Source organism: Triplophysa rosa, linkage group LG15 (assembly GCF_024868665.1).
Source record: "Triplophysa rosa linkage group LG15, Trosa_1v2, whole genome shotgun sequence".
In the NCBI taxonomy this organism is placed as follows: domain Eukaryota; kingdom Metazoa; phylum Chordata; class Actinopteri; order Cypriniformes; family Nemacheilidae; genus Triplophysa; species Triplophysa rosa.
This window is the reverse complement of record NC_079904.1, coordinates 8,795,081-8,818,687: the sequence shown is the minus strand read 5'-3', so window position 1 is coordinate 8,818,687 and position 23,607 is coordinate 8,795,081. Positions and strand designations below refer to the sequence as shown.

At 38.3% G+C, this 23,607-nt stretch overlaps 3 protein-coding genes across 14 annotated transcripts in view; 2 read left to right on the top strand and 1 right to left on the bottom strand.

Moving 5' to 3' along the window:
• The window catches only part of otofa (otoferlin a), a 71,266-nt gene extending 66,010 nt beyond the window's left edge, over positions 1–5,256 (top strand). For 7 of the 12 annotated variants that reach the window (XM_057352512.1, XM_057352508.1, XM_057352510.1 and 4 more), the window contains 5 exons: positions 406–504; positions 1,347–1,588; positions 1,933–2,111; positions 2,295–2,395; positions 2,792–3,620. In XM_057352512.1, coding sequence (XP_057208495.1) covers positions 406–504; positions 1,347–1,588; positions 1,933–2,111; positions 2,295–2,395; positions 2,792–2,972 — 802 coding nt within the window. In that variant the 3' untranslated portion in view covers positions 2,973–3,620. Of the gene's footprint in view, positions 1–141; positions 241–405; positions 505–1,346; positions 1,589–1,932; positions 2,112–2,294; positions 2,396–2,791 lie in introns of all 12 variants that reach the window. The other 5 variants (XM_057352514.1, XM_057352513.1, XM_057352504.1 and 2 more) reach the window with 2 other exon arrangements.
• Positions 5,257–6,526: 1,270 nt separating this feature from the next.
• Positions 6,527–11,892, top strand: pdia6 (protein disulfide isomerase family A, member 6). Its single transcript, XM_057353044.1, has 13 exons — positions 6,527–6,667; positions 8,025–8,169; positions 8,545–8,602; positions 8,696–8,822; positions 8,965–9,071; positions 9,155–9,285; positions 9,374–9,488; positions 9,797–9,937; positions 10,204–10,288; positions 10,518–10,590; positions 10,710–10,868; positions 11,020–11,116; positions 11,197–11,892. The coding sequence occupies exons 1-13, from the start codon at positions 6,652–6,654 to the stop codon at positions 11,266–11,268; spliced, it is 1,326 nt and encodes a 441-aa protein (XP_057209027.1). The 5' UTR covers positions 6,527–6,651; the 3' UTR covers positions 11,269–11,892.
• Positions 11,893–12,058: 166 nt separating this feature from the next.
• On the bottom strand, positions 12,059–21,417 carry hpcal1 (hippocalcin-like 1). The gene is made up of 4 exons (XM_057353045.1): positions 21,106–21,417; positions 14,607–15,051; positions 13,637–13,742; positions 12,059–13,370 (listed from the first exon to the last, which is right to left on the bottom strand). The coding sequence occupies exons 2-4, from the start codon at positions 14,982–14,984 to the stop codon at positions 13,273–13,275; spliced, it is 582 nt and encodes a 193-aa protein (XP_057209028.1). The 5' UTR covers positions 14,985–15,051; positions 21,106–21,417; the 3' UTR covers positions 12,059–13,272.
• Positions 21,418–23,607: the final 2,190 nt, after the last annotated feature.

Sequence of the window (23,607 nt, the reverse complement as noted above, 5' to 3'; positions counted from 1 at the left end):
TCTATATTATTTTTATTGGCTAGTATCTCTTCGTGTTTCTGAAGATTGTGGCACTTTCTAGCAAGGCATATGAAACTGCCTTGTATCGCTCATAGAGATGGTCAATCATGCTCTTTTCCCTCCCCTGCACCCGTCTCCCAGATATGAGCTCAGGGTGATAATATGGAACACTGACGAGGTAATTCTGGAAGACGATGATTACTTCACAGGGGAAAAGTCCAGTGACATATTTGTAAGGGGGTAGGTATGGGCAGGTGTGTGAAAAGTGTGCGGTTTTCTTAATTGGTTACCTTTCTTTGTTTGTTTCTGTTTCCCTTTGTTGTTTATCTGTTCGTCTTGTTGCGTTTTGTGTTTTTTTGTGTATCCCCCTCCCCACCCCCACATCATTGCTGTGCTGTTATCTAGCTTTGAGCTTCGTGTTATTATTTGGAACACTGATGACGTAATTCTAGAGGACGATGCTTTCATGACAGGAGAGAAGATGTCTGACATCTATGTCAGGGGGTACGATACGATCGCATGGCTCGACTGCACCGCCCATCGCCTGCACTCACCCCCTTCTATTCACAACTAATTATATAACGCCGCCTTCCATACAGATCCAGCAACTTAAACAGGACCATATCATTCACAATGATGTTACTAATATAAAAAAATCTGTGGAATTGACTATTTGGTTACAATTTGTACAAACTGTCATTGAGAATGATTGATAATGGTATGGTCCTGGTTTCTAGACCCCCATTTTGTTATTTTTTCAGGGCTTTATTATGTCTTGGGGACTGCGATGTTTCTCAGATACTGCATGAAAGCATAATTAATGTCTGTTTGCATGGCAAACCCCCTGCTGTTCACAGAATGTTGCATTTGCATAAAAACTATTTAAATGGAATTATCATTAAAAAAAAAATTTGGGAACTCCAATGACCATGGGGTAGAATTTACACCGTGTCCACACCGGCCGCGACACGACAAAAGACATTAGAAACGCATTAGAACCCATTATAATTTTTGTCCACACTGGATGCTGTGCGGCACAACGCGACAAACCCATTAAGAACAAGCAGGTTGTCATGTCGCGTTGCTCCTGTCGCGTCCGGTGTAGACACGGTGTATGGTGACATTTTGTGCAATATCCTGTTCTTAATTAAGTTTATTTTTTCAAAAGTTATATATATAACCTATATACCTGTATATAACCTCAATAGGTAATATTGCTATTGCATGCACGTTGTCGTCTAATTAATGTGTAGATGCACTTTTAATATATTTGCATGTTTATGCCATTATAATAAGATGTCCTTAAGAACCATGTGTGTATCTTAATGTGTACCTTTTCTGTTCAGCTGGCTAAAAGGACAGCAGGAGGATAAACAGGACACAGACGTGCATTATCATTCCTTGACAGGGGAGGGAAACTTCAACTGGCGCTTTGTCTTTCCCTTCGACTATCTCATGGCTGAGGAGAAGATAGTCATCTCCAAGAAGGAATCCATGTTTTCCTGGGACGAGACAGAGTACAAGATTCCAGCTCGACTGACCCTTCAAGTGTGGGATGCTGATCACTTCTCTGCAGATGACTTCTTGGGTATGATGGGCATGTTTTTCATTTTAAAAGAACAACAAGACACATTTTAAATTATGGTTGTGTAGGGGCCTTAAAAGATCATTCAGTTGTGACAATTCAAAACACAACTCCTAGTATGTCTTGTAAAGGACTGGACAGCCAGTTATTCAGCTTCCTCCCACATATGAGCCATTGCATGCCACAATTCAGACACTGGTTATTGATAGTAGAATTTACTTGCATGTACAGAGATAAATTTCAAGCATGAGTAGTTCAAGGAAGTGTCATTATTTCTCAATTAACTCACTTGGTGTGTTGCATTCTGAAACAAAACACATCTTTCATGCTTTCTGTACATTCTGCAGGAGCAATTGAGTTGGATTTAAATAAGTTTCCCCGTGGCGCAAAAACAGCAAAGCAATGCTCTCTCGACATGGTTCTAAAAGAGCAAGAACTACCATCCATCTCCATCTTCAAACAGAAGAGAGTAAAGGGCTGGTGGCCCTTTGTGGCCCGAGATGAGAATGATGAATTTGAGCTCACTGTAAGTAAAATGACATGTTAAAAATGTACATCTAAACATCAGATGTGATAATCTTGAACAATGCAGATTATGAAATGGTTGTTTACTACCATCTGATTCTTTGTCAGTATGGGGTGTATGTGCCGAAATAATAGCATGAGTTTACTCCAGTAACAACCGAACCCAACCATATCCTGTTCACAGGGAAAAGTGGAAGCAGAGCTCCATCTACTGACAGCAGAGGAAGCAGAGAAAAGTCCAGTCGGCCTTGGGCGCAAAGACCCTGAGCCACTAGAGAAACCAAAGTAAGACATTTTGCCGCATGTTTACCCACACTTACTGTAGCACACATGGAGCACTTTAATGTCTCATTCATATTTCACATATTTAATTCTCTCTTCCATAAGAGTAGACCGTAACAACTTTCAGTGGTGTGGTACATTGAGGATGTGCTAATTATGTACTGTAGAAAGGATTTATTGTTTTAAAGGTGTTTTACAAGTAATTACAGGTAGAGCACAACCACTGACACATAAAATGTGGTTAAGTCAAGTGTTCTTCAGTGCAGAACGCCCCTCTGAGGCTGTTAATGTCTCTTTTTAATACTCCCACTCTCCTCTTTCACATCCTTCCTCCATGTGACCGCCTACCCATTCCTGTTCGTTTCCTTCTTTTCAATCCCATTCCTGTTTTGGATAAAGTCGTCCAGACACCAGTCTAATGTGGTTCATGAACCCTCTGAGGTCCATACGATACTTCATTTGGCACAACTACCGTTGGCTGATCCTGAAGGCTCTGGCCCTGCTGCTCCTCCTCCTCCTCGTTGGTCTCTTCCTCTACTCTATTCCTGGATATCTGGTCAAGAAACTCCTAGGGGCGTGAAGAGAGGGGAAGACCACCGGTAGCCCATCCTCACTGCGTCTGTTTTCTCTGTTTTCTGTTACTCTGAGCGACCTTTAAGCACATTTCAAAGTGTTGCCTGTCACAGTTTGTGTCTTTTTGCAAAAGGCCTTGTCCCTGGACTTGAGGGATCGTGAGTAATTGTTGCCTTTTCCACAACAGCCTTTCCATTTTGTCATTCTTTTGAGCATTCTTACCCATTTTCAGTCTTACTGCACACATATATATACTATGATGAACTTAGGTCTGCGTGGTTGGCCACTGATTGTTTATTTAGGCAAAGATTTGCAATGTTTATTCTAAATGCAATATGATTTTTTTTCAATCTACAGTCCATTTGCTACTGTGTTTGTCAAACTATCTTTTGCCTGATATGAGTGGCTATTGAATAGTATACCTTTGAAAAATCATATCCTAACCACTAACATTTACCTCTTTCTCCATCATTCATGCTTTCACCTTTCAACTCATTGCCTCTTACCTGCAACCCCCTCACACGTCCACCATCACAGCCGTCCTGACACCACCTTCCTTTGGTTTCTGAGTCCGCTGAAGGCCATACGATATCTGATATGCAACCGCTACAAGTGGCTCATCATCAAGATCGTCTTGGCTCTGCTGCTGTTAATTATGGTCGGCCTGTTTCTCTACAGCATGCCAGGCTATCTGGTCAAAAAGCTGCTGGGGGCCTAAAGAGGTGGTAGAAGGTTTGTTTCAAAAATACCCTGCCCCTCTAAAGTGGCTCACTTGTAATATTCGTTTTTTTCTTCTAACATTTTATAGTGCTTGCATTTTTCATTAACCTCCAGAGTTTCTCATTCACACAGTTGCTCTCTAAACATAACATCTTTTTATTAATATTAAATGCATGTCTTGCCCATGAGAAGATCAATTGTCTTTGTCTCTGTTGGTCATCTAGAGAAAAGGAAAGTGGCACTGGAGTGTCTATTTTTGGTATGAAATTGTTGAATAAATTGGACTGTGAATAAGAGTGTTCATGTTAACATTCACTACATTGCATTAGATTCTTGGACTTTATTGTCATTGTCTAGACTAATTGTCTAGAAAATACTGTATGTGTTGCTGCTAAAAGCACAATAAGCATGTCTAAAACTGACTTTAGTTGCTACAGTTTGAAAAATACTACGATAAGGTTGCAAGCCTCATATTTGACCCTGGACAACAAAACCAGTCAAGGGTCAATTTTTCGAAATGGAGATTTTTTTGAGAGCTGAATAAATAAGCTTTCTATTGATATATGGTTTGTTAGGATAGGACAATATTTGGTCGAGATATAACTATTTAAAACTCTGGAATCTGAGGGTGCAAAAAAATCATGTGAAACAGGTTTGTTTTAACGCTCTCTTTTGCCTTACGCTGTAATGACATTGTGCAGAGTAGATGAACCCAATAGCTGAAATTCTAAGCTTTACATAGATACCAAACTTGAGTGGGTAGTTCTCAAAGAGCAGACAGCAGCGAGTGAAGTTTGTAGCATTTTTGTTAGCAATTTTGCTGCATCCACTCATAAAAATAAAGTTTTGATATATTTAGGGTGGGAAATTTACAAAATATCTTCATGGAAAATGGTCTTTACTTAATATCCTGATTTTGGGCATAAAAGAAAAAATGATAATTTTGACCCATAAAATGTATTTTTGGCTATTACTACAATTGTTCCAGTGCTACTTAAGGTTTTGTGATCCAGGGTCACATATAGAATATATAAGTAATTTGATTACAGTTTGCCTTGCTGTTTGCACTATGAATTCAAGACACTTTTAAAGATAATTTTGTTTACTCATTTAGAACCGTTGTTTCCAACCCTGTTCCTGGTGGACCCTTAACAGTATATATTTTACATGTCCACAAAATACTCAATGTAGTAAGATAATTTTAAAGGTAAATTATTTTAATTAGACATGTTTTAGGGACAAAACTAATTTTGTTTTGTGGGGTCCTCCAATAACGAGTTGGAAACCACAGATTTAGAGAAACATATAGAGATGTATTTCACATTTAGGGTTAAATAACACAATTGGATTTTTTTATTTCTATATTCCCTACTGTTAGTTTATTTTGCTTGCTGTGTACATTTTTGTATTTTATGTTTGCTTGATATTTAATGTTGTTCTATTGAATTAATAATACATTTAACAATGGACTTCTTTGCACTGATTTTAGCCTGTTTAAAGGTGTATTTTTCATTCTTGTATGTGTGCAATATTGATGTATTTATTTTTGTCAAAATGAAGACAATAAAACAAACTGGTTGAAATACAAAACATTGAACAATTGTGTGGTTATGCAACACGCCTATTTGAGAGTGCATACTTAATTCTTTGGAAACAACCTTGTGAAATGTGTTACAGGGATAGTTAACCCTGTTAAAATAAAAATGTATTAAAAAAATTCTGTAATCATTTATTCACCTTCATGTGGCTCAGAACTTGTTTATGACTTTCTTCTGTGGAACATAAAAGAAGATATTTGGAGAAATGTGGTTTTGTGTCCATACAATTTAAGTCAGGGGGGGGGTTGTTCTGCAGAAATAAAGTCATACAGGTTTGGAATGACGTGAGGGTGAGTATTTTCATTTTGGGGTAAACTATCCCTTTAAATAATCTATTCTCTTGATTAAATTGGTATATACATCAACTAAACAGTGTTTTTTTAATGTTGTAAGTTAGAGTGTGGTTTGGGTTTGGCTGCATTAATGATAATTATCTTTAAAAAATACAATAGAAGTCCATGGTAGTCTGCCTATTTAAATAGCTTGTGTGTGTGAGTGTGATGCATTTGTATAACCTTGTCCTTTTTCATACCACAGTCGTCCAACCACCAACCTGTCGTGGCTGTTGAGTCCAGTACGGGTGACCTGCATCATGTGTTGGCGGCAATTTAAATTGGGGGTAGTGGTGACCCTGCTCAGCATTACCTGGGTTATCTTTTTGGGCCTCCTGTTCTTTTCTATACCCTCTGCTGTTGTCCAGAAGATCTTCAACATTTCAGGCTAATTACCTGATATGATCATCACGATACAGACTATTGATATGAATTCTATCAGTTAAAAGCTGAATAAGTCATAAGTATATATATTTTTTTATGTGATTACATTTTCGTGTTTCTTGGCAATGAAATCTGTATTAAAATATTTGTACCTGTAATACCTATGTTTTATGATATCAAGTTAATCAAAGGTGTTGGGCAAATTCTCACGGTTAACTTTTTAAAATCTTGATTTGACAGTATTATACTATAATTGCTAACTTAGTAATATGTAAAATATCTAATATTCTAAATATTGTCTTTATAATGTACGCATTTGTCTTAAACGTGCTGTCACTGTATTTTAGTTTGAACCTACCACCAATTTAGGCAAGTAACTTTTCACAATCGAGTTTTGCTACCTCCCGGCCACCGTACTTCGCCGAGGCGCAGACCTACACGTCGCAGTTCGATTGGCTGAATTTGTCTCCGGGTGGAAATCCGCCAATCAGAGCGGGCCACGGTACGAACGTGTTCTGTTTTTGCGCTGCTGGTTGGAGACGGGCGGCTGTGATGCGCGTCAAGCAGTGGTGACTGTGGACTGTGGAGGAAAAGTGTGCACTGCATAGGCTGAAGACTTCTCCAACATATTTAATAAATACAAAGAGAAAGCATGCGAGCGCTTTTAGGTGAGTTATTGTGACATTAAAGACATAAATCTGTTTGCGAAATGTAAAGTGTAGAGAGTATAGCTTAATGTATACCGTAGAACTCCAGCTTGGAGGATACATGATATTATGCTGAAGGAAAAGACAAAAGCTGTTCTTTAAATCAGCTAAAGACGGTTTTAAGCGTAGTTTTGCATAAAATATTGTAGGCTAGATAACTTATATGACATGCAAGTGTGAAGTGAGAAATAGGGCTTAGGCCTTCAAATAATAGTAGATTCATTATTTGACTATTATGCAACTGAAGTGAATAGAGAATAGATTTGCTGTATAAACAGTATACTTTACTTTATTCATAATGTATGTGATTGTGATTTGGTGCTAAAGTCCTGTTTGTTGCAATTAGGGATGCACCGAAACGAAAATTCTTGGCCGAAGCCGAGCATGATGTGAAACACTTGGCCGAAGGCCGAATAATACCAAACACCGAACGTTTTTTGCATTTCTTCTAGTTATTAAGCCATTTTTTTCACTATTGCACAAACTGAATAGTCAAAATGTGCTTTTTATAATTTGTCTTGTTTTTCAATAAAATACAATACAACTTAATATAAAATTGAGCAAAACAAAGTAAATTCAAACAAAATATTGAGCCCTCTCCCTTCATGAATAGCCTATATTAATTAGGCCTATAACTGACTGCTAAAAGAATGTAATGTAAGTTACTCTGTACCCCTACAACAAAACAGTTCATTAAAAAGTGTCATTCCACATTAGGCCATAAACTAAAAATACGACTAAACTAAAACTGTTGGATTATTATAGGCTACATTGCAAAATGATTTGAGAAAAAAAAACATCCAATGCAAGCAATTCTGACTGATGCTGACTGACAACCACATCAGTTCACGTCTCTCCTCCTCTGACTGTCACTGTTCTCTCAGAAGGTGCACAGAACATACTTTGACAAGTTGTTTAGTACAGGGAACTGTGTGCACGCGACCACTGTATGATGTCAAAGGATGTCGCGAGCGGCGGGGCTACTGTCAGACAGCCCGCTTCCGTCGGAAGTAAAGTTACCGACCGGTAAAGACGCTTTCATTCGGAAATTTACTTCCGTGCGGCAAGTCCCGTGTGTCTTTCTCTGACACTTTAAAATGGTCCGCACACACACTGCAAAAATCTCTCTCTCTCTCGTCGAACATTTTCGGTGGCCGAACATTGGGTGCATCCCTAGTTGCAATGATTCATGTAACTTTTGAGATTTGTTTTCCAAAACACTGAACCGCTGGTTCTTTTTAAATGAGAAAGGGTGGAGTCACGTGCCACATTCCAGCTATGACGCAAAACTTTCTTTACCTATGTTCTTGTTCCTCAGGTGTGTTGGCATGTTCTTTGACTGTACTCTCAGTACATGGTCTGTACTCTGCCAGTGATGATGTGATTGAACTCAACACATCCAATTTTAACAGGGAGGTCTTGCAGAGCGACAGCCTTTGGCTTATTGAGTTTTATGCCCCCTGGTAAGTTTGAGAAGTGTGATGGTTCCTATGTTACCTATAGAGGACTGTAGATGTGTAGGTGCATTTAATAAAAAAAACTGATGGTGAATCACTGATGGTAAATGATCAAAAGTATAACATGCAGTAATTGTGGCATTGTTGGGTTTGTTTTGACCATACATTTTTCATACAGTGCTGTAGGTGTACACCAAAAGCTGTTAGCTACAGTCCTCAACTATACTAATTTAATTTGCATGATTTACATCTCGTTTGTTTGTTTGCCGTGCTGCTTTATACACTCGTCAGCACCTGTCGACTCGACAGCACTGCCTATTTCATGGTTGATGTGTAGATGTTTATATGTAATACCTGACATATTTTGGTTCGTCTCATAAGGTGTGGCCACTGCAAGAACTTGGCACCTGAGTGGAAGAAGGCAGCCACTGCTTTAAAAGTAAATTCTGAATTTGTTTACATTGTACATTTCAGTAATTATATATTCTGTTTTTTTATTGATACGGTATATATTGGTTCTGTTATGGCACAGGGCATCGTGAAGGTGGGTGCTGTAGACTCAGACCAGCACAACTCTCTAGGGGGTCAGTATGGCGTCCGAGGCTTCCCAACTATTAAGGTCTTCGGAGCCAACAAACAGAAACCTGAGGAATACCAAGGTTCAGTACTGCATTTTCATTACATTTAGGCACACAAAAGAATGTTCTCCTCAACTGTAACTAATATCTATATTAAAAGGCGGTTGCCAAATAGCTTTTCCTTAGTGGATGGTAAGCAAAGTTTGATCTTGCTCTGTCCTAGGTGGGCGTAGCAGTCAGGCCATTGTAGATGCAGCTCTGAATTCTCTCCGTGCCTTAGTTAAAGACAGACTTGGTGGGAAGACAGGTGGCTCAGACCACGGCAGACAGGTATTAATGCGTGATATCACAATTTTATTTTTTGTTGTATTATTACTGCATTTAATACTATTGTTTGTTAATGTTGTGCTCAGAGTGAAGGAGGAGCTGGCAATAAGAAGGATGTGGTGGAGTTGACTGATGATAACTTTGACCGCACTGTGCTGGACAGTGATGATGTGTGGTTGGTGGAGTTCTTTGCTCCCTGGTGTGGACACTGTAAAAAGTATGTCATTTCTTTTATATGTTAAACTTCTCCATCTTGATTATACTTTATTTTTTGCGCGTGTTGAATGTTTCCTAAATATTTCCAGTCTTGAGCCTGAGTGGACAGCAGCTGCCACAGAAGTCAAAGAGCAGACCAAGGGTAAGGTCAAACTGGGTGCTGTGGATGCTACTGTTCACCAGGGCTTGGCAAGCCGCTATGGGGTAAGTTTCAATATCAACACTTACATTTGAATGTCAATTTAAAAAAAATATGATGATATTCCTGTGTTTACCCTGCAAATGGAGTTTAATTACACATCCCAGTAGCTTTGTAGGTTAAACAAATTTAAATGAGATGAAATTAAATACAGTTTTGGATAATGGACATTTGTTAGCTCCATTCATTACTTTGATGTCTGCTATTACCATTATTAGCTGTGGAATAAATGCCAGTCTGTGAAAATTCTTATATTTTTGGAGACATTCTGAGTTCATACAGACTCACTGTGTTTTCTTACCTTGGCTTTCAGATTCGAGGATTTCCCACCATCAAGGTCTTTCGGAAAGGGGAGGAGCCAGAGGACTTTCAGGGAGGACGTACCCGATCTGACATTGTCGCTCGTGCTATGGACCTTTACTCTGACAACATCCCTGCTCCAGAGCTTCAGGAGGTATTTTTAGTTTTTCGACATTTAAAACTCATGTTTTTGCCGTTGTGAGCGCTATGCTTTTCCAGCGTACTTACAAGAGGAACTTGTAAGAACTTTTACTCTATCAGGAATGTTGTATAACCAGTATTATTCTTTGTTAATCTCTGTCTCTCTTAATTCTCTGTCCGTAACAGATAACAGGTGTTTAAAATCCAGTTTAGGTCGATTTGTACAGTGAAGTCTGACTGGATTTATATATTAATTTTTAGTCAATTTCTTTCCTGTAGATTCTTAATGAAGATGTGTTGAAGAAGACTTGTGATGATTACCAGCTGTGTATTATATCTGTGGTGCCACACATTCTAGACACAGGTATGATACAATGGCAACTTGAAGATTTTCCTTCACTTATTTTCAGTCGTTTGTACTCCATAAACTGTACTCACCTCTGTTTTGCTACAATGTATTTGAACTTATTCCATAAACAACTTAAAGCAGAGGCAGATGCCACCTTTTGTTGAAATAATCCTAAAAATAATTTTCTGTTTTGTCTATTTGTGTGTATAAAAGTAATTTAAGGGTATTTCTTTGATATTTACAGGTGCATCTGGAAGAAATGGTTACCTGGAGGTTATGAAGAAAATGGCTGAGAAAAACAAGAAGAAGATGTGGGGGTCAGTCTTCGTAGCTTCTTCTAGCTCAGTGCTTGTTTATGCTTTAGTACAACGTTTTATAATAGAGAGTGGAACACATGCTTGAGTATCACTCACTGTCTCTCGCTCTCTCTCTACAGTTGGTTGTGGGCAGAAGCGGGGGCACAGATGGAGCTGGAGGCCTCTCTTGGGATTGGAGGATTTGGCTATCCTGCAATGGCAGCCATTAATGCTCGCAAGATGAAGTTCGCTCTGCTCAGAGGTTCATTCAGTGAGACAGGCATCCATGAATTCCTCAGGTAGTAGAGTGCTGAGCTTCGTTTATATTATTGGGAAACGGGTTAACACTGACTGTTAACACACAGTAAATTTGAGATGGTGTTTATAATGAACCTTCTAACTGTCAGTCTGTTTTATGTTGTTAAACTATGAATGTCTTTAATTTTCCAGGGAACTTTCTGTTGGCCGTGGTTCAACTGCTACAGTAGGAGGTGGGGCTTTGCCAAAGATCAACACTGTAGAGCCGTGGGATGGCAAAGATGGAGAGGTGAGTAAAGAATCAAGGATGTAGAGGATGTTTCTGTTTTAGTTTTGTTTGTTTTAACCTCCTTTTTTCCCCTTCTTCAGCTGCCTGTGGAGGATGACATTGACCTGAGTGATGTGGATTTCGATGATGATGTGGGCAAGGATGAGTTATGAGCTCTTTATTCTGAAAGGCCTGGTTTAAACTGCTCTAGACCCAAATAATGCCCATGTCTTCTCTCCCATGGATGAGGGGATGATTGGGACACAAAAATCAATAGGACTCCAGAAACGATACAAATAAAACAAACTGTTGTGCAGCTTTTTTAAAAACATCTCTCCATAAAAATTAGGCTTTGTTCATATCTACATTATGGTTGTGTTGCTCTAAGCCTCACACACCTTATATTGGACAGATTAAATGTGATGTTACTGGCAGTATACTGTTTTCCAAAGTCACCCCATTCTGTTAACAATATCTTTTCAATCTTAATGGATAACTTCTATTATTTCAGTATCTTTCCGAAAAGAAATCTCATTGAATGTAAGTTGCAAGATGCCTAAAGCTGTTCTTGTTTTTATTCTTTACCCTTCTGCTGTAACTCCATTTTGACCATTTGTTTCTAGACCTGTTACTGAGAACACTGTCAGCCAACATGTATCCCAGTTTGCCCATTTGTCAGATGCGCAGGGCATGGTGTAATGTGGACATTGTGTAGATTTTTCTTACACAGCTTTGTTTTGAAAAACAAAAAAAATGTTTTTGTTATAAAAATAAAATAAAACAAAATAATACTGGAAGTCTTTGGAAGAGTTTACACCAGTCATGAATGACTTGTAAATCATGATTTATTTATTCATACAGACAAGTACACTGTTCATTTGTAAGAATGCAACATTTAGATTTGTACCGGTGCTTTGGCTTCACAAAATATGGCTAGACATCCCATTCTTAGCTGCAGTAAAGATTGTTATTTTCAACCATCATTGCTTACAGCACAATGGACACTACCAAATAGGAATTACCCATAAATCTAATATATCCAATACAAATATTTGTTTTGGCATTTCACTTTAACTGTCAAGTTACATAACAAAAGAAATATTAAAGGCTGGCGATTGTTGAAGCGCAGAAATACCACACATGCATAATAGCAAATTAAGAGCATAACCCCACAAGAAACCAATGAAAAGTTGCTTCTTTCTATAAACAGAACCTGTAAAAACTTAAAATATTTGAATAAAAGTGTTTACATTCCATGGAGCTTCTTATCCAACAGCATCTGTGTTGTGTTTTGACACTGGACTGGAGAAAGGATGAGGGGAATCTAACCACCTGTCTGTCATTCAATCTGCCCAATATGTGTAAATGGACAACAGTGTTAAAATATTAATGACTGAACCGCTGTAGTGGCCTGATGGCTGCTGTCTGTTTTCTGCCTAAAGGTTGAAGCCATTCAGGATTGTTAGTGTTTCAAACAAGTGTTACAAAGCAGGAAAATAGTTTAATGGGCTGTGATTATATTGCACAGTCTGAATCATTTTCTTCAATTTCATTTTAACTCCTGAGAACAAACACTTCCAATAGTGCTCTAGCTTTGCAACATACACGTCAAAAAAGTACTAAGCAGACATCATGATTGGCAGAGCAAAAACACAGCTCCAAATTTAACTAGACCATCATAGCACAAAACACATGGTCAACATCTGGCCATAGGACACCTAGTAAAAGCACTATGACGACTAGTATGTGCATGCATAAGGACATGCCCAGGAAATGTAAATAATGTTTTGGAGTGTTTTCGATTAAGTTTTGAAAGGAATGAAAAGCTATAGAATATTTACAAACTGCACTTCAGGTTTCGGCCAAAATGACATTCTGGGGATTTGCAGATGTTACTGTCTATTTACCATCTTTGATTGGAATGCAAACAGTTGAAAAGAGTTTTTTTGTTGGTCCCTTGAAATCCAAACAAATCCCAGACATTTTATACAACTCGCCAATAAATGCCAATCCACTGACATAGGCTGGAATACTGACGGTTAAACGGTTAACTACCCTTGAACATATAAAGTCTATAGTAGTTCACCACTGATAGCGACGGTAACTAACCTTTCTAACGTTTCTGTGTTTTCAGTGAGCACGAGTGGTTGCCTGTCAGCTGCTTTTAACACCTGTATTTATAACTGTCGAGAGGTGCTTTGGTCAGACTGCAGCAGTCTGACGATAGAAGGGTCGCTCTTGGCACCTTTGATAAATTCCTCAAGAGAGAGTCTGCCTACAGAGTAAGAAAAAAGGGAGGTTATTTAACCCATTTCCTTTAGTAACATTTTATTATAGACATTTGATATTTTCATAAAATATTTTGCAACAATCATTACAGTTTTAATGGCAACTAGTTCTTTACCAAAACCAAATCTGCATTCTGAAAAGTTTATTAGTTGGATCTGTAAGTCAGTAGTTTCTATGTATGGTTTGTATTAAACGTTTAGTTATCTAAATACTAGCAATGAGTGGGAGACAGGCCTCAGGAGGAAGGCTTACCATCATTGTCCGTATCCATCTGGCGGAAAATCTTGTCTGTGCGTTTCTCTGGAGTTGACTCATCCTCGGGCATCTTCATCACCGATGACACCATTTTATAAATTGCCTATAACATTCGTTTAACAGTGTATCAAAACATATGGTAATTGTTAGAAAACAATTTCACGTTCAAGAGGGATTGGTTTTCCTTAACATACTTTACATTGTCTGTTTAACTGTTGCATAAAAATCAGTCAAAGTTACAACCACAGCATGCTGTGATTACATGGAACTGAATTATAATGCGCTCTTGGTCATGAGACATTTCTTTATTATAAAGCTACTAGCAGTCAAAACTGACTATTAGCCTCACATAAAATTTCACAACGCCGCTATTTTTGTTGTCAAATTTTCCAAGTCAAGTAAAGGCAATCAATGCAAATGTTCACGACATCATTACTTTGCCACGTTCACATATTGTTTTATGACATGCCTTCCCTTTGAGAGTCAACAGTCCCCTTGAAGTAGTGAACAAAGCCTTTGTGTTTGGCCACCATTTGTGGCAAGACCATATGGCCTGTGGAACACTTGATTGAGGAGATCTGTTTATTCAGGCGGTCTGTATCACCAAACATTAGACTGAGCCAATATTGATATGGAACAAGCTGCTTTAAAAAAAAATGGATCGTCACGCAAAATGCAGAAATGTAAATTAAACTTAAAATGAGTAAAAAGGCCGGTAATAAAGAAATTAAAGTACTTAAAGTTTGTCTTTCAGATTGTCCAAGAATAGACAGTATAGCATATGCATCAGCATTCAATTATTCAGTACAGCATCTGGCTGCATGTCACCGTGTCCTGACCGGCCACAAATTTATTTCTCATTTACATTTTGTTTCTGAAAACTCGGTCAACATTTTTGCAAGAAAATGCTTGATTTTTTATGTTGTGTCTGGTTAGGATGCAGTGTAAAAGGATGCTCTGGACTCACCTGTACAATCTCCAGCATTTCAGCCCGACTGATGTATCCGTTGCCATCCAAATCATACATGCTAAAGGCCCATCGAAGCTTCTGTTCTAGACCTCCACGCGAGGTCACGCTCAGAGCAATAATGAACTCCCGGAAGTCAATGGTGGTGTCGCCGTTGGTATCAAAAGTACGAAATACATGCTCTGCAAACTTTGAAGCATCACCATATGGAAAGAAATTGGCATAGATTTTCTTGAACTCCTCAACCGTTAAGTGACCGGAGGGACAGTCCTTGAGAAAACCACGGTACCACTCCTGGAGCTCATGGTCTGTGAACTCTGTGTTCTCTCGTAGGTCGTTCAGAACTTCAGGGCGCAGCTTGCTGTTCTGTTTACCCATGATGAAACTCTCTCACTGACTTTTCCCAGATCCTCTCCTCTGCTCGCCTACAGGTCCTGTTAGCACTCTACACAAGCACAAAGAAATAAGAGATATTTTTACACCTAAATTAGCCTCTTTTATACCTTCTACACAGGAGACAAAAAGAGATTCACGTTTCCTCTGTGAGATGTAGGTTTCGGAATAATGGAAATTGTGTAACCCTTCTAAACAGAAGGAGTGGATCCTGGTATCCATGGAAACTGTTTAATACCTTGTTAAGGTGGGAATTTATTGACTCCTTCGCCATGGGGTAGGGGAGATGGGGTTAAAGGGGAAGGGGGAAACCTCCAGCATTCGGGGATGGATTCGGTGACGCTAATGTGAGTGCGTAACTGTCACTACACAACCTTAAAAACAATCAAGACAGCTTGGGTTACCAGGGAGATGACAGAGAGATGTGTGTTTTTTGCATGTGTGTGGGTAATTTGGAACAGTTGGTGTCTTTTACTGTACGTGAGCCTATGCTCACAGCGTTAAGAGGGGGCAGAGAGTGAGGCGCCTACAGTTCTATTTAAACAAATCATATAAAGACCATATAAAAAGTAAGGTGGCAGGGACAGTGAAATTTAATGATAGGTTATGTAAGTGTGTTACATGGCCATATGCACTCTCTCTTTACCTCTGTTTCTTTCTACCAGTTGGTCCCTTTCTCACAAATTGTTCCTGTTCTTAATATTATTTTAGTAAGTTCAGTACTGTATTTCAGACTTGCATGTGAAGTGTAAGCTTATTTGCCATCCTTTACACAAAGAAAATACTACCTATATCTACCTATATATTAACTGTCAATCATTTAATATACATTAAAGAATAATACATTGTTAATATATTGTTATAGTTGTTTTAGTATTGCAATATATTGTATGATACATACAGAATTGCTGCTTTTCGTATACTGAAAAATATAATGTATTCCTGTTTTATATTCTAGTGTTCACACCAAACGCGAGTAAATTACATACAAAGTCCAGCCAGACGCTCATGATGATGGGCAGTTCACCTGATGACAACTACAGCCACAACCTACAGTCATCCAGAACCAGAAATATCTCTATTTTTCTATCCTCACTAGTTCTTTCCTCTTTTCACTAACCAGCCCGGCAAACTATTTCCGATGAATCTCACAGTTTACAGTAATTATGCTCTCTGTAGTTGCAGCAGTGCTATTTTAATATGCCAGAGGAGAACTGGCTCTCCCGGTTGAGTCTGGCCTCTCCCAAGGTTTTTTTTCTCCACTCTTATACACATATACATCTTAGTGGAGTTTTGGTTCCTTGCCATATACAAACCCGATTCCAAAAAAGTTGGGACACTGTACAAATTGTGAATAAAAAAGGAATGCAATAATTTATGAATCTCATAAACTTATATTTTATTCACAATAGAATATAGATAACATATCAAATGTTGAAAGTGAGACATTTTGAAATGTCATGCCAAATATTGGCTCATTTTGGATTTCATGAGAGCTACACATTCCAAAAAAGTTGGGACAGGTAGCAATAAAAGGCCGGAAAAGTTAAATGTACATATAAGGAACAGCTGGAGGACCAATTTGCAACTTATTAGGTCAATTGGCAACATGATTGGGTATAAAAAGAGCCTCTCAGAGTGGCAGTGTCTCTCAGAAGTCAAGATGGGCAGAGGATCACCAATTCCCCCAATGCTGCGGCGAAAAATAGTGGAGCAATATCAGAAAGGAGTTTCTCAGAGAAAAATTGCAAAGAGTTTGAAGTTATCATCATCTACAGTGCATAATATCATCCAAAGATTCAGAGAATCTGGAACAATCTCTGTGCGTAAGGGTCAAGGCCGGAAAACCATACTGGATGCCCGTGATCTTCGGGCCCTTAGACGGCACTGCATCACATACAGGAATGCTACTGTAATGGAAATCACAACATGGGCTCAGGAATACTTCCAGAAAACATTGTCGGTGAACACAATCCACCGTGCCATTCGCCGTTGCCGGTTAAAACTCTATAGGTCAAAAAAGAAGCCATATCTAAACATGATCCAGAAGCGCAGGCGTTTTCTCTGGGCCAAGGCTCATTTAAAATGGACTGTGGCAAAGTGGAAAACTGTTCTGTGGTCAGACGAATCAAAATTTGAAGTTCTTTTTGGAAAACTGGGACGCCATGTCATCCGGACTAAAGAGGACAAGGACAACCCAAGTTGTTATCAGCGCTCAGTTCAGAAGCCTGCATCTCTGATGGTATGGGGTTGCATGAGTGCGTGTGGCATGGGCAGCTTACACATCTGGAAAGGCACCATCAATGCTGAAAGGTATATCCAAGTTCTAGAACAACATATGCTCCCATCCAGACGTCGTCTCTTTCAGGGAAGACCTTGCATTTTCCAACATGACAATACCAGACCACATACTGCATCAATTACAACATCAAGGCTGCGTAGAAGAAGGATCCGGGTACTGAAATGGCCAGCCTGCAGTCCAGATCTTTCACCCATAGAAAACATTTGGCGCATCATAAAGAGGAAGATGCGACAAAGAAGACCTAAGACAGTCGAGCAACTAGAAGCCTGTATTAGACAAGAATGGGACAACATTCCTATTCCTAAACTTGAGCAACTTGTCTCCTCAGTCACCAGACGTTTGCAGACTGTTATAAAAAGAAGAGGGGATGCCACACAGTGGTAAACATGGCCTTGTCCCAACTTTTTTGAGATGTGTTGATGCCATGAAATTTAAAATCAACTTATTTTTCCCTTAAAATGATACATTCTCTCAGTTATATCAAATGTTTAGTCATCTATGTTGTATTCTGAATAAAATATTGAAATTTGAAACTTCCACATCATTGCATTCTGTTTTTATTCACAATTTGTACAGTGTCCCAACTTTTTTGGAATCGGGTTTGTATTATATATTGCCTGATATAGTTTAATCCGTAAATATAAACAACTTGCGTTTAACAACACACATGCACGTTAACATATTTTAACAAATATGCACATTTTGGTATTGCAAATTGTTCTGGTATATTGTAATTTTAGGCTCCCAGTCCTGATAACAATATTTAAAATAATAATATACCTAAATTAAATATACTTTGACTGAATAATTTGTAGTTCTGACAATCCACTGACATCAGTGTACATTGCATAAAGAAAAACTTGCAATAATACCATGTATCTAAATTCCGTATATTCTTACATTTTTCCGCTAGTATTATTTTTATTAAATGTTTTATTATGATGTTTGTAAAGCTGCCTTGCAACAATGAAAATTGTGACCATTGCATAGAGAAAAACTTGCCATAATACCATGTCTAAATACTGTATATTCTTAAATTTTTCCCCTAGTATTATTTTTATAACATTTTTATTATGATGTATGTAAAGCTGCTTTGCAACAATGTAAATTGTGAAAAGCACTATATAAATAAAATTGAATTGAATTGAAAAACAAAGTCAAACTCTTGACACAAGGGGTGTAACAATCCTTGTGCTCACTGCACGATAATACCTCGGTATAAAGTCCACGGTACAATATTTACTGCAATATTTAAAATGACAAATGATGGCTTGGAAACGTGCCATAAGCGTCCTCTTTTCTTTATCCTCTAATCATAACTGTTAGAGGTATGAGTAATAGTATGTAATAGTATCCAATAACAAAACTGTTGCATGACCTAAAAACACTTAATTTTTAGTGCTACCATCATTGCTGTGCAGCATGCTTCAGCATTTTTATGTGAGAACGTAAAAACACTATCAGTTAAAACATCCATTTTAAAAAAGCTACAACATTACCTCATCCACTTATTAGAAATACATTTCATAAACATTTTTAGACATGTCATCATGGCCACCTCTTAAAAAAAGATTTTACTCAGTCTTCCAACTTGCCATGACTGTCATAAGGGTGGCTCCTCCTATGGCTGGAGTCACATGGTTGAGGGCTACAGGCCTGGCAACACACAGACAGACATAAACATAGGCGTAGCTTTCTGCGCCCTCCCCCTTTTCCCTCAGACGGAGCCACAAAAAACCCAAAACTTTCCATTCTGAAGAAAAAAAAATTCATGCGCTATGGTCAAATGGAACAATTATGAAACCTACAACCCCTGATATGGCAGAAAGAATAACAACATGGGGGGGGGGGGATGGACGCATATATTGAGCTGAGATTCAGGCCCAGATGTTCCCTGTGAAGAGGAACCAAAATGAAAGGCATAATGAGAGGGGCAAAAAATTGAACATAGACCCAATTTTTCAAAATGCTTGAAAAGCCCTTCACAAAAATTGAATCAGAACAGACCGTCTAAGCGTGAGACACATCTCCTTGGATGAATTGTGGGTGGAGAGCAGATGGTGTATTACTGTATGCTCCAATACCTCATGATTTAGAAGCATCCTCTGCTTCTCAATCACAAACCATAATGCTTTACAGGTTGTTTCACAACTGCTGTCTTTCTATAAACGATACAAGTGAAACTCACACACTTTGAAATCACCAGCTTCTCATATCAACACTTTAGGATGAAAGTATGTCTGAAAATAAGGATCGATGTTTGGAAAGCCTCAACGCTAAACTGTACAGTTGATGTGATGTTTCTTATAAATATCTAAAGCTTCTTTTGTTGATGTTGTTTTATTTTTTTATCTGCTTGTCTAGACAAGCTTATATTTATACTTCTTAGGACTTAGTGTGATTTCTCTTTTTACTGTAGTTGCAAAAAAAACTTCTTTCTCTCAGTGGAGTAGCCCCTATTTCCAACTCTAAGACATCAACCCTGCCAGTCTGGCAAACGTTAGGGTTAGGCCTAGCCACCACATTCCACACTCACATGATATGTTTCCTTCAGGCCTGTGGGAGACTAGACCTCTTTCTTACAAGGCTATACAGTTCAACTGTATTCCTGGGAATCGAACCCATCACTGTTGACACCACAAAGCTATACCAGTTGAGCTTCAGAAAAGCCAGAAATGTTATTCCCAAATAACTAAAGCAAAATGCATAGTCTGGCATGCCCATGCTTTTTGTTTCTTCACAAGTTTTGTCAAAGTTGTCTCTTAACAAAGACATGTAACTTGCCAAGCATTGTCCTCCCACTCAGGACCAAAAAAAAAACGGTGCCTGGACAGCGTGGGACACACTTCGTCTTTGTACACATCCCACAATTCAACAGGCAGTTGTACAGTATTCATCTCTGACCCACCATGCATAAAACATCAGCTCCATTAACTCTGAGTATGTGTGTGTGCTGATGTGAGGCTCATTAAGCCTTCTATTCCCCATGCAACCTAACTAGAATTCACCCTGACAGGTGTCAAAGGATCAGTAGAACAGAAAACCCGGTCTTTCTGCTGCTCCAGTGGACCATAAAATTACAGGAAAACAAACAATCCGCTTGTACCCTGATCTGAGAATTCAGAGCATTTTTCCTGGAATGGCTTGTTTGTCATAAGGTCATCCAATCCCCATCTTCTGTTCAGAGGATGAATTCACTGAAGCCATTAACACATTTTGCTCGTTTTCACCAGAAATCCAGACCAGAATGAGAGAGAGAAATGAAACGCTGATAGAGGTTCAGGGTTCTTGACAGGTTTGTTCTGTCGTTGGCTGGGCCAGGTATGCCACAGAGATGATTGCAAGGCTTCATGGAGAGACTTGATTGGAAAAGTGGGAAATCGACTTCCTACCCCTGTTGTGGGGATCCTGCTGTGACCCACTAGGTGATCATAACTCAAGGGAAATTAAGAACATTACAAATGGCAACATACAGTATGTAGAAGAAAAACCTATTGTTTCTTTACCTCATACATTCAAGGAATTTCATAGCAAATTGACTTAATTTTCACCAAACCTACAAAAACCGAAACGGCCACACCTACCATCGTGCTAAACCACACAGATTGTTCATTTTCGATGGCCAATAATAGTATCTACAACTTTTCTGCTATAAGGAACTGTGTATTCATTCCAAGAAGGCATAATATAGACCGCTATGATTCATGCAAATAAGGGGTTTTCATTCCAGCGGGCGCAGGAAACAACGTCATGCGTAGATAAAACACACGAAATAATTTAAAAAGCTTAATATATTTAACTTACCTCTGTGAAATGAAAGAGATTATGTGTTCCTCAATTTGACAGTTGTACACTTAATCCGTCTGGTTCTAGAGGAGAAGTGTTCTCACAAAACTTTCAACATTTTCGCTATAATACAAACCCTCCCAAAAATCTTGATTTGACAAACTATAGAAAATGACAACAATGTTTCCTGTATTCTTAATGTCAAGCTGTTGGTTTAATACAAGAGATTAAAAGAGTTACACATTCTAAAATATTTTAAAGATATCCAAAAGGCGCACTTGAAACCTCATCATTGAGCGAGAGACCTGACACCGCACGAGCCCTGCTCCGTTGTCAATGGACGAGTCCACAGCTACACTCTAGGGGACGCTCAAACTATATTTAAAAAGGCGCGGTCAGTATTATATTTGGAAACATTCGCATCATAAACGGATATTTCATCTTGTCGGAACATATATAATATGAGGACAAAACTTACATTATGTACAGATTTCGCAAATAAGTTATTTCTGTTTATACACAACGTCTAAGTCAAGAAGTACACCCGCGGAGCTCCTTGGACCAGTCCATGCACACAAGTAGAGCAGACTTCTACAACTGTATGTAAGTGTTTATGCTCATTAGATTATTTTTCGTTTCTTTGGTTAAACGTAATTTCATTGATAGAAAACGAGAAAAACATTAAATAAGTACTTACTTTACCTACTTTTTAATAAACTAAACAGTGTCGATGCACATGTTCAGCCTCTAACATAGTGTGTTGTCATGTGTTGGTTTACAGTAACTGTTAAATGGAAAGTTGTCGTGATGACATCATTCATTTATGTGGGGTAGGTGTGTGCACATATGGATACTGCATTCAAAATATAACAAGTGGTTTAGAGATTAACATAACGTTAGTCTCCAATCCAACCTCAGTAGATTGAGTTGTAAACACCTTTGTCAAGTCAAATAGTTCAATCATACATACTGTTGTGGGAGTGTTTAAAGTAAAATACAGTGATTGGATGTGAATTTTACCTGACATAATCCTGCAAATAAACATTGAGCATAAAACCAGGTCCTTGCGATTCCAAAAGGATCTGTCTTTTTCGCAGTCATAGAACAGCTGCAGGAAAGAACTCCCAATGGAGTAAAAAAAGTCATATTTACACCTTGCTGATGGGATGCGTTTGATGTTTGCTTTCACATTTAAGACATGTATGGAAAAGCATCGAGTCTGTGAACTTGAAATGGAAACCATGATGGAAATATTCTTAACATCTCCACATGGGGGCAGCAGACTTGCGTTTTGATTCCACCAGAAGCCTACAGCATATATGGATTGTGATATTGCTATATGTTTTCTGTATATTCCTGTATATAGTGGCCATATATTTTTATATGTTGATACTTTAAAACACATTTCCTGAAACCTATTTGGATAACACATATAAGGACACAATTATAAGGACTTGCGTTAAAGGGGTCATATGACACGGCTAAAACGAATATTATCGATTGTTTTAGATGTAATGCAATGTGTATACACGATTTAAGGTTCAAAAACGCTGTATTTTCCACATACCGTGCATGTTTGTATCTCCTCTTTGCCCCGCCTCTCTGAAACGCGTGGATTTTTTACAAAGCTCATCTCTCTGAAAAGCGAGGTGTGCTATGATTGGCCAGTTAACCAGTGCGTAGTGATTGGTCGAATACTGCAAGCGTGTGACGGAAATGTAACGCCTCTTACCATATTTGGAACAAAGCAATTGTACTGACAGGTACGCCCACCTTACTTGTGTATACATTTGGGCGGTCTTAGTCAAATCATACCACGAACTGACGTGGATTTGTGGGGGTGTGGTTACACGAGGTGATTCAGGCAGGTCTGGGTGAGCATTCGCTTTTAGATAGAATGCATCTTTTGTTCCGACACTTTAATTTTTGCAATTTTACGTGTCTAATACATGCATGGGCAACTTATAACACACCAAAGACACAGAAAAACACGTATTCGCGACATATGACCCCTTTAACAAAACAGAAAAACATTACTTATCTCTGTTCTGTTTTTACAAATGGCCTTTGCTCTTGAATGATGAGGTGCATAAATCAGCTATGAAGCAATCAAAACTTATTTAAAATATTAACATAATATTTGTATTGATGTATTTTCATTTATGAATGGACCCCAGACCTGTAAAACACATTCCGCTTTTACAAATGATTCTTATTGACCTACCAAGTGAAAAAAAATAATAAAAGCACTTAAAGTTCCTGTGAATGACAATGTAAAATCTAGCCTAATCTAATTTCTAAAATATACAGTAAGTGGCAAAACAAAAAAGTTGGATATTTTATCATACAACTGCCACAATAAGTACACAAGCTTCAAAATATGTAAATCCCTTTCAAAGTAGTTAATGTAGTTTAATTTAGTTGTAAAACAGTTTAATTTTGGTTTTTATACCACTCAGTTCTACATTCTAATTTTTATTCTAGCCTTTTTTATATTTTATACAAGACCTGATTTATTTT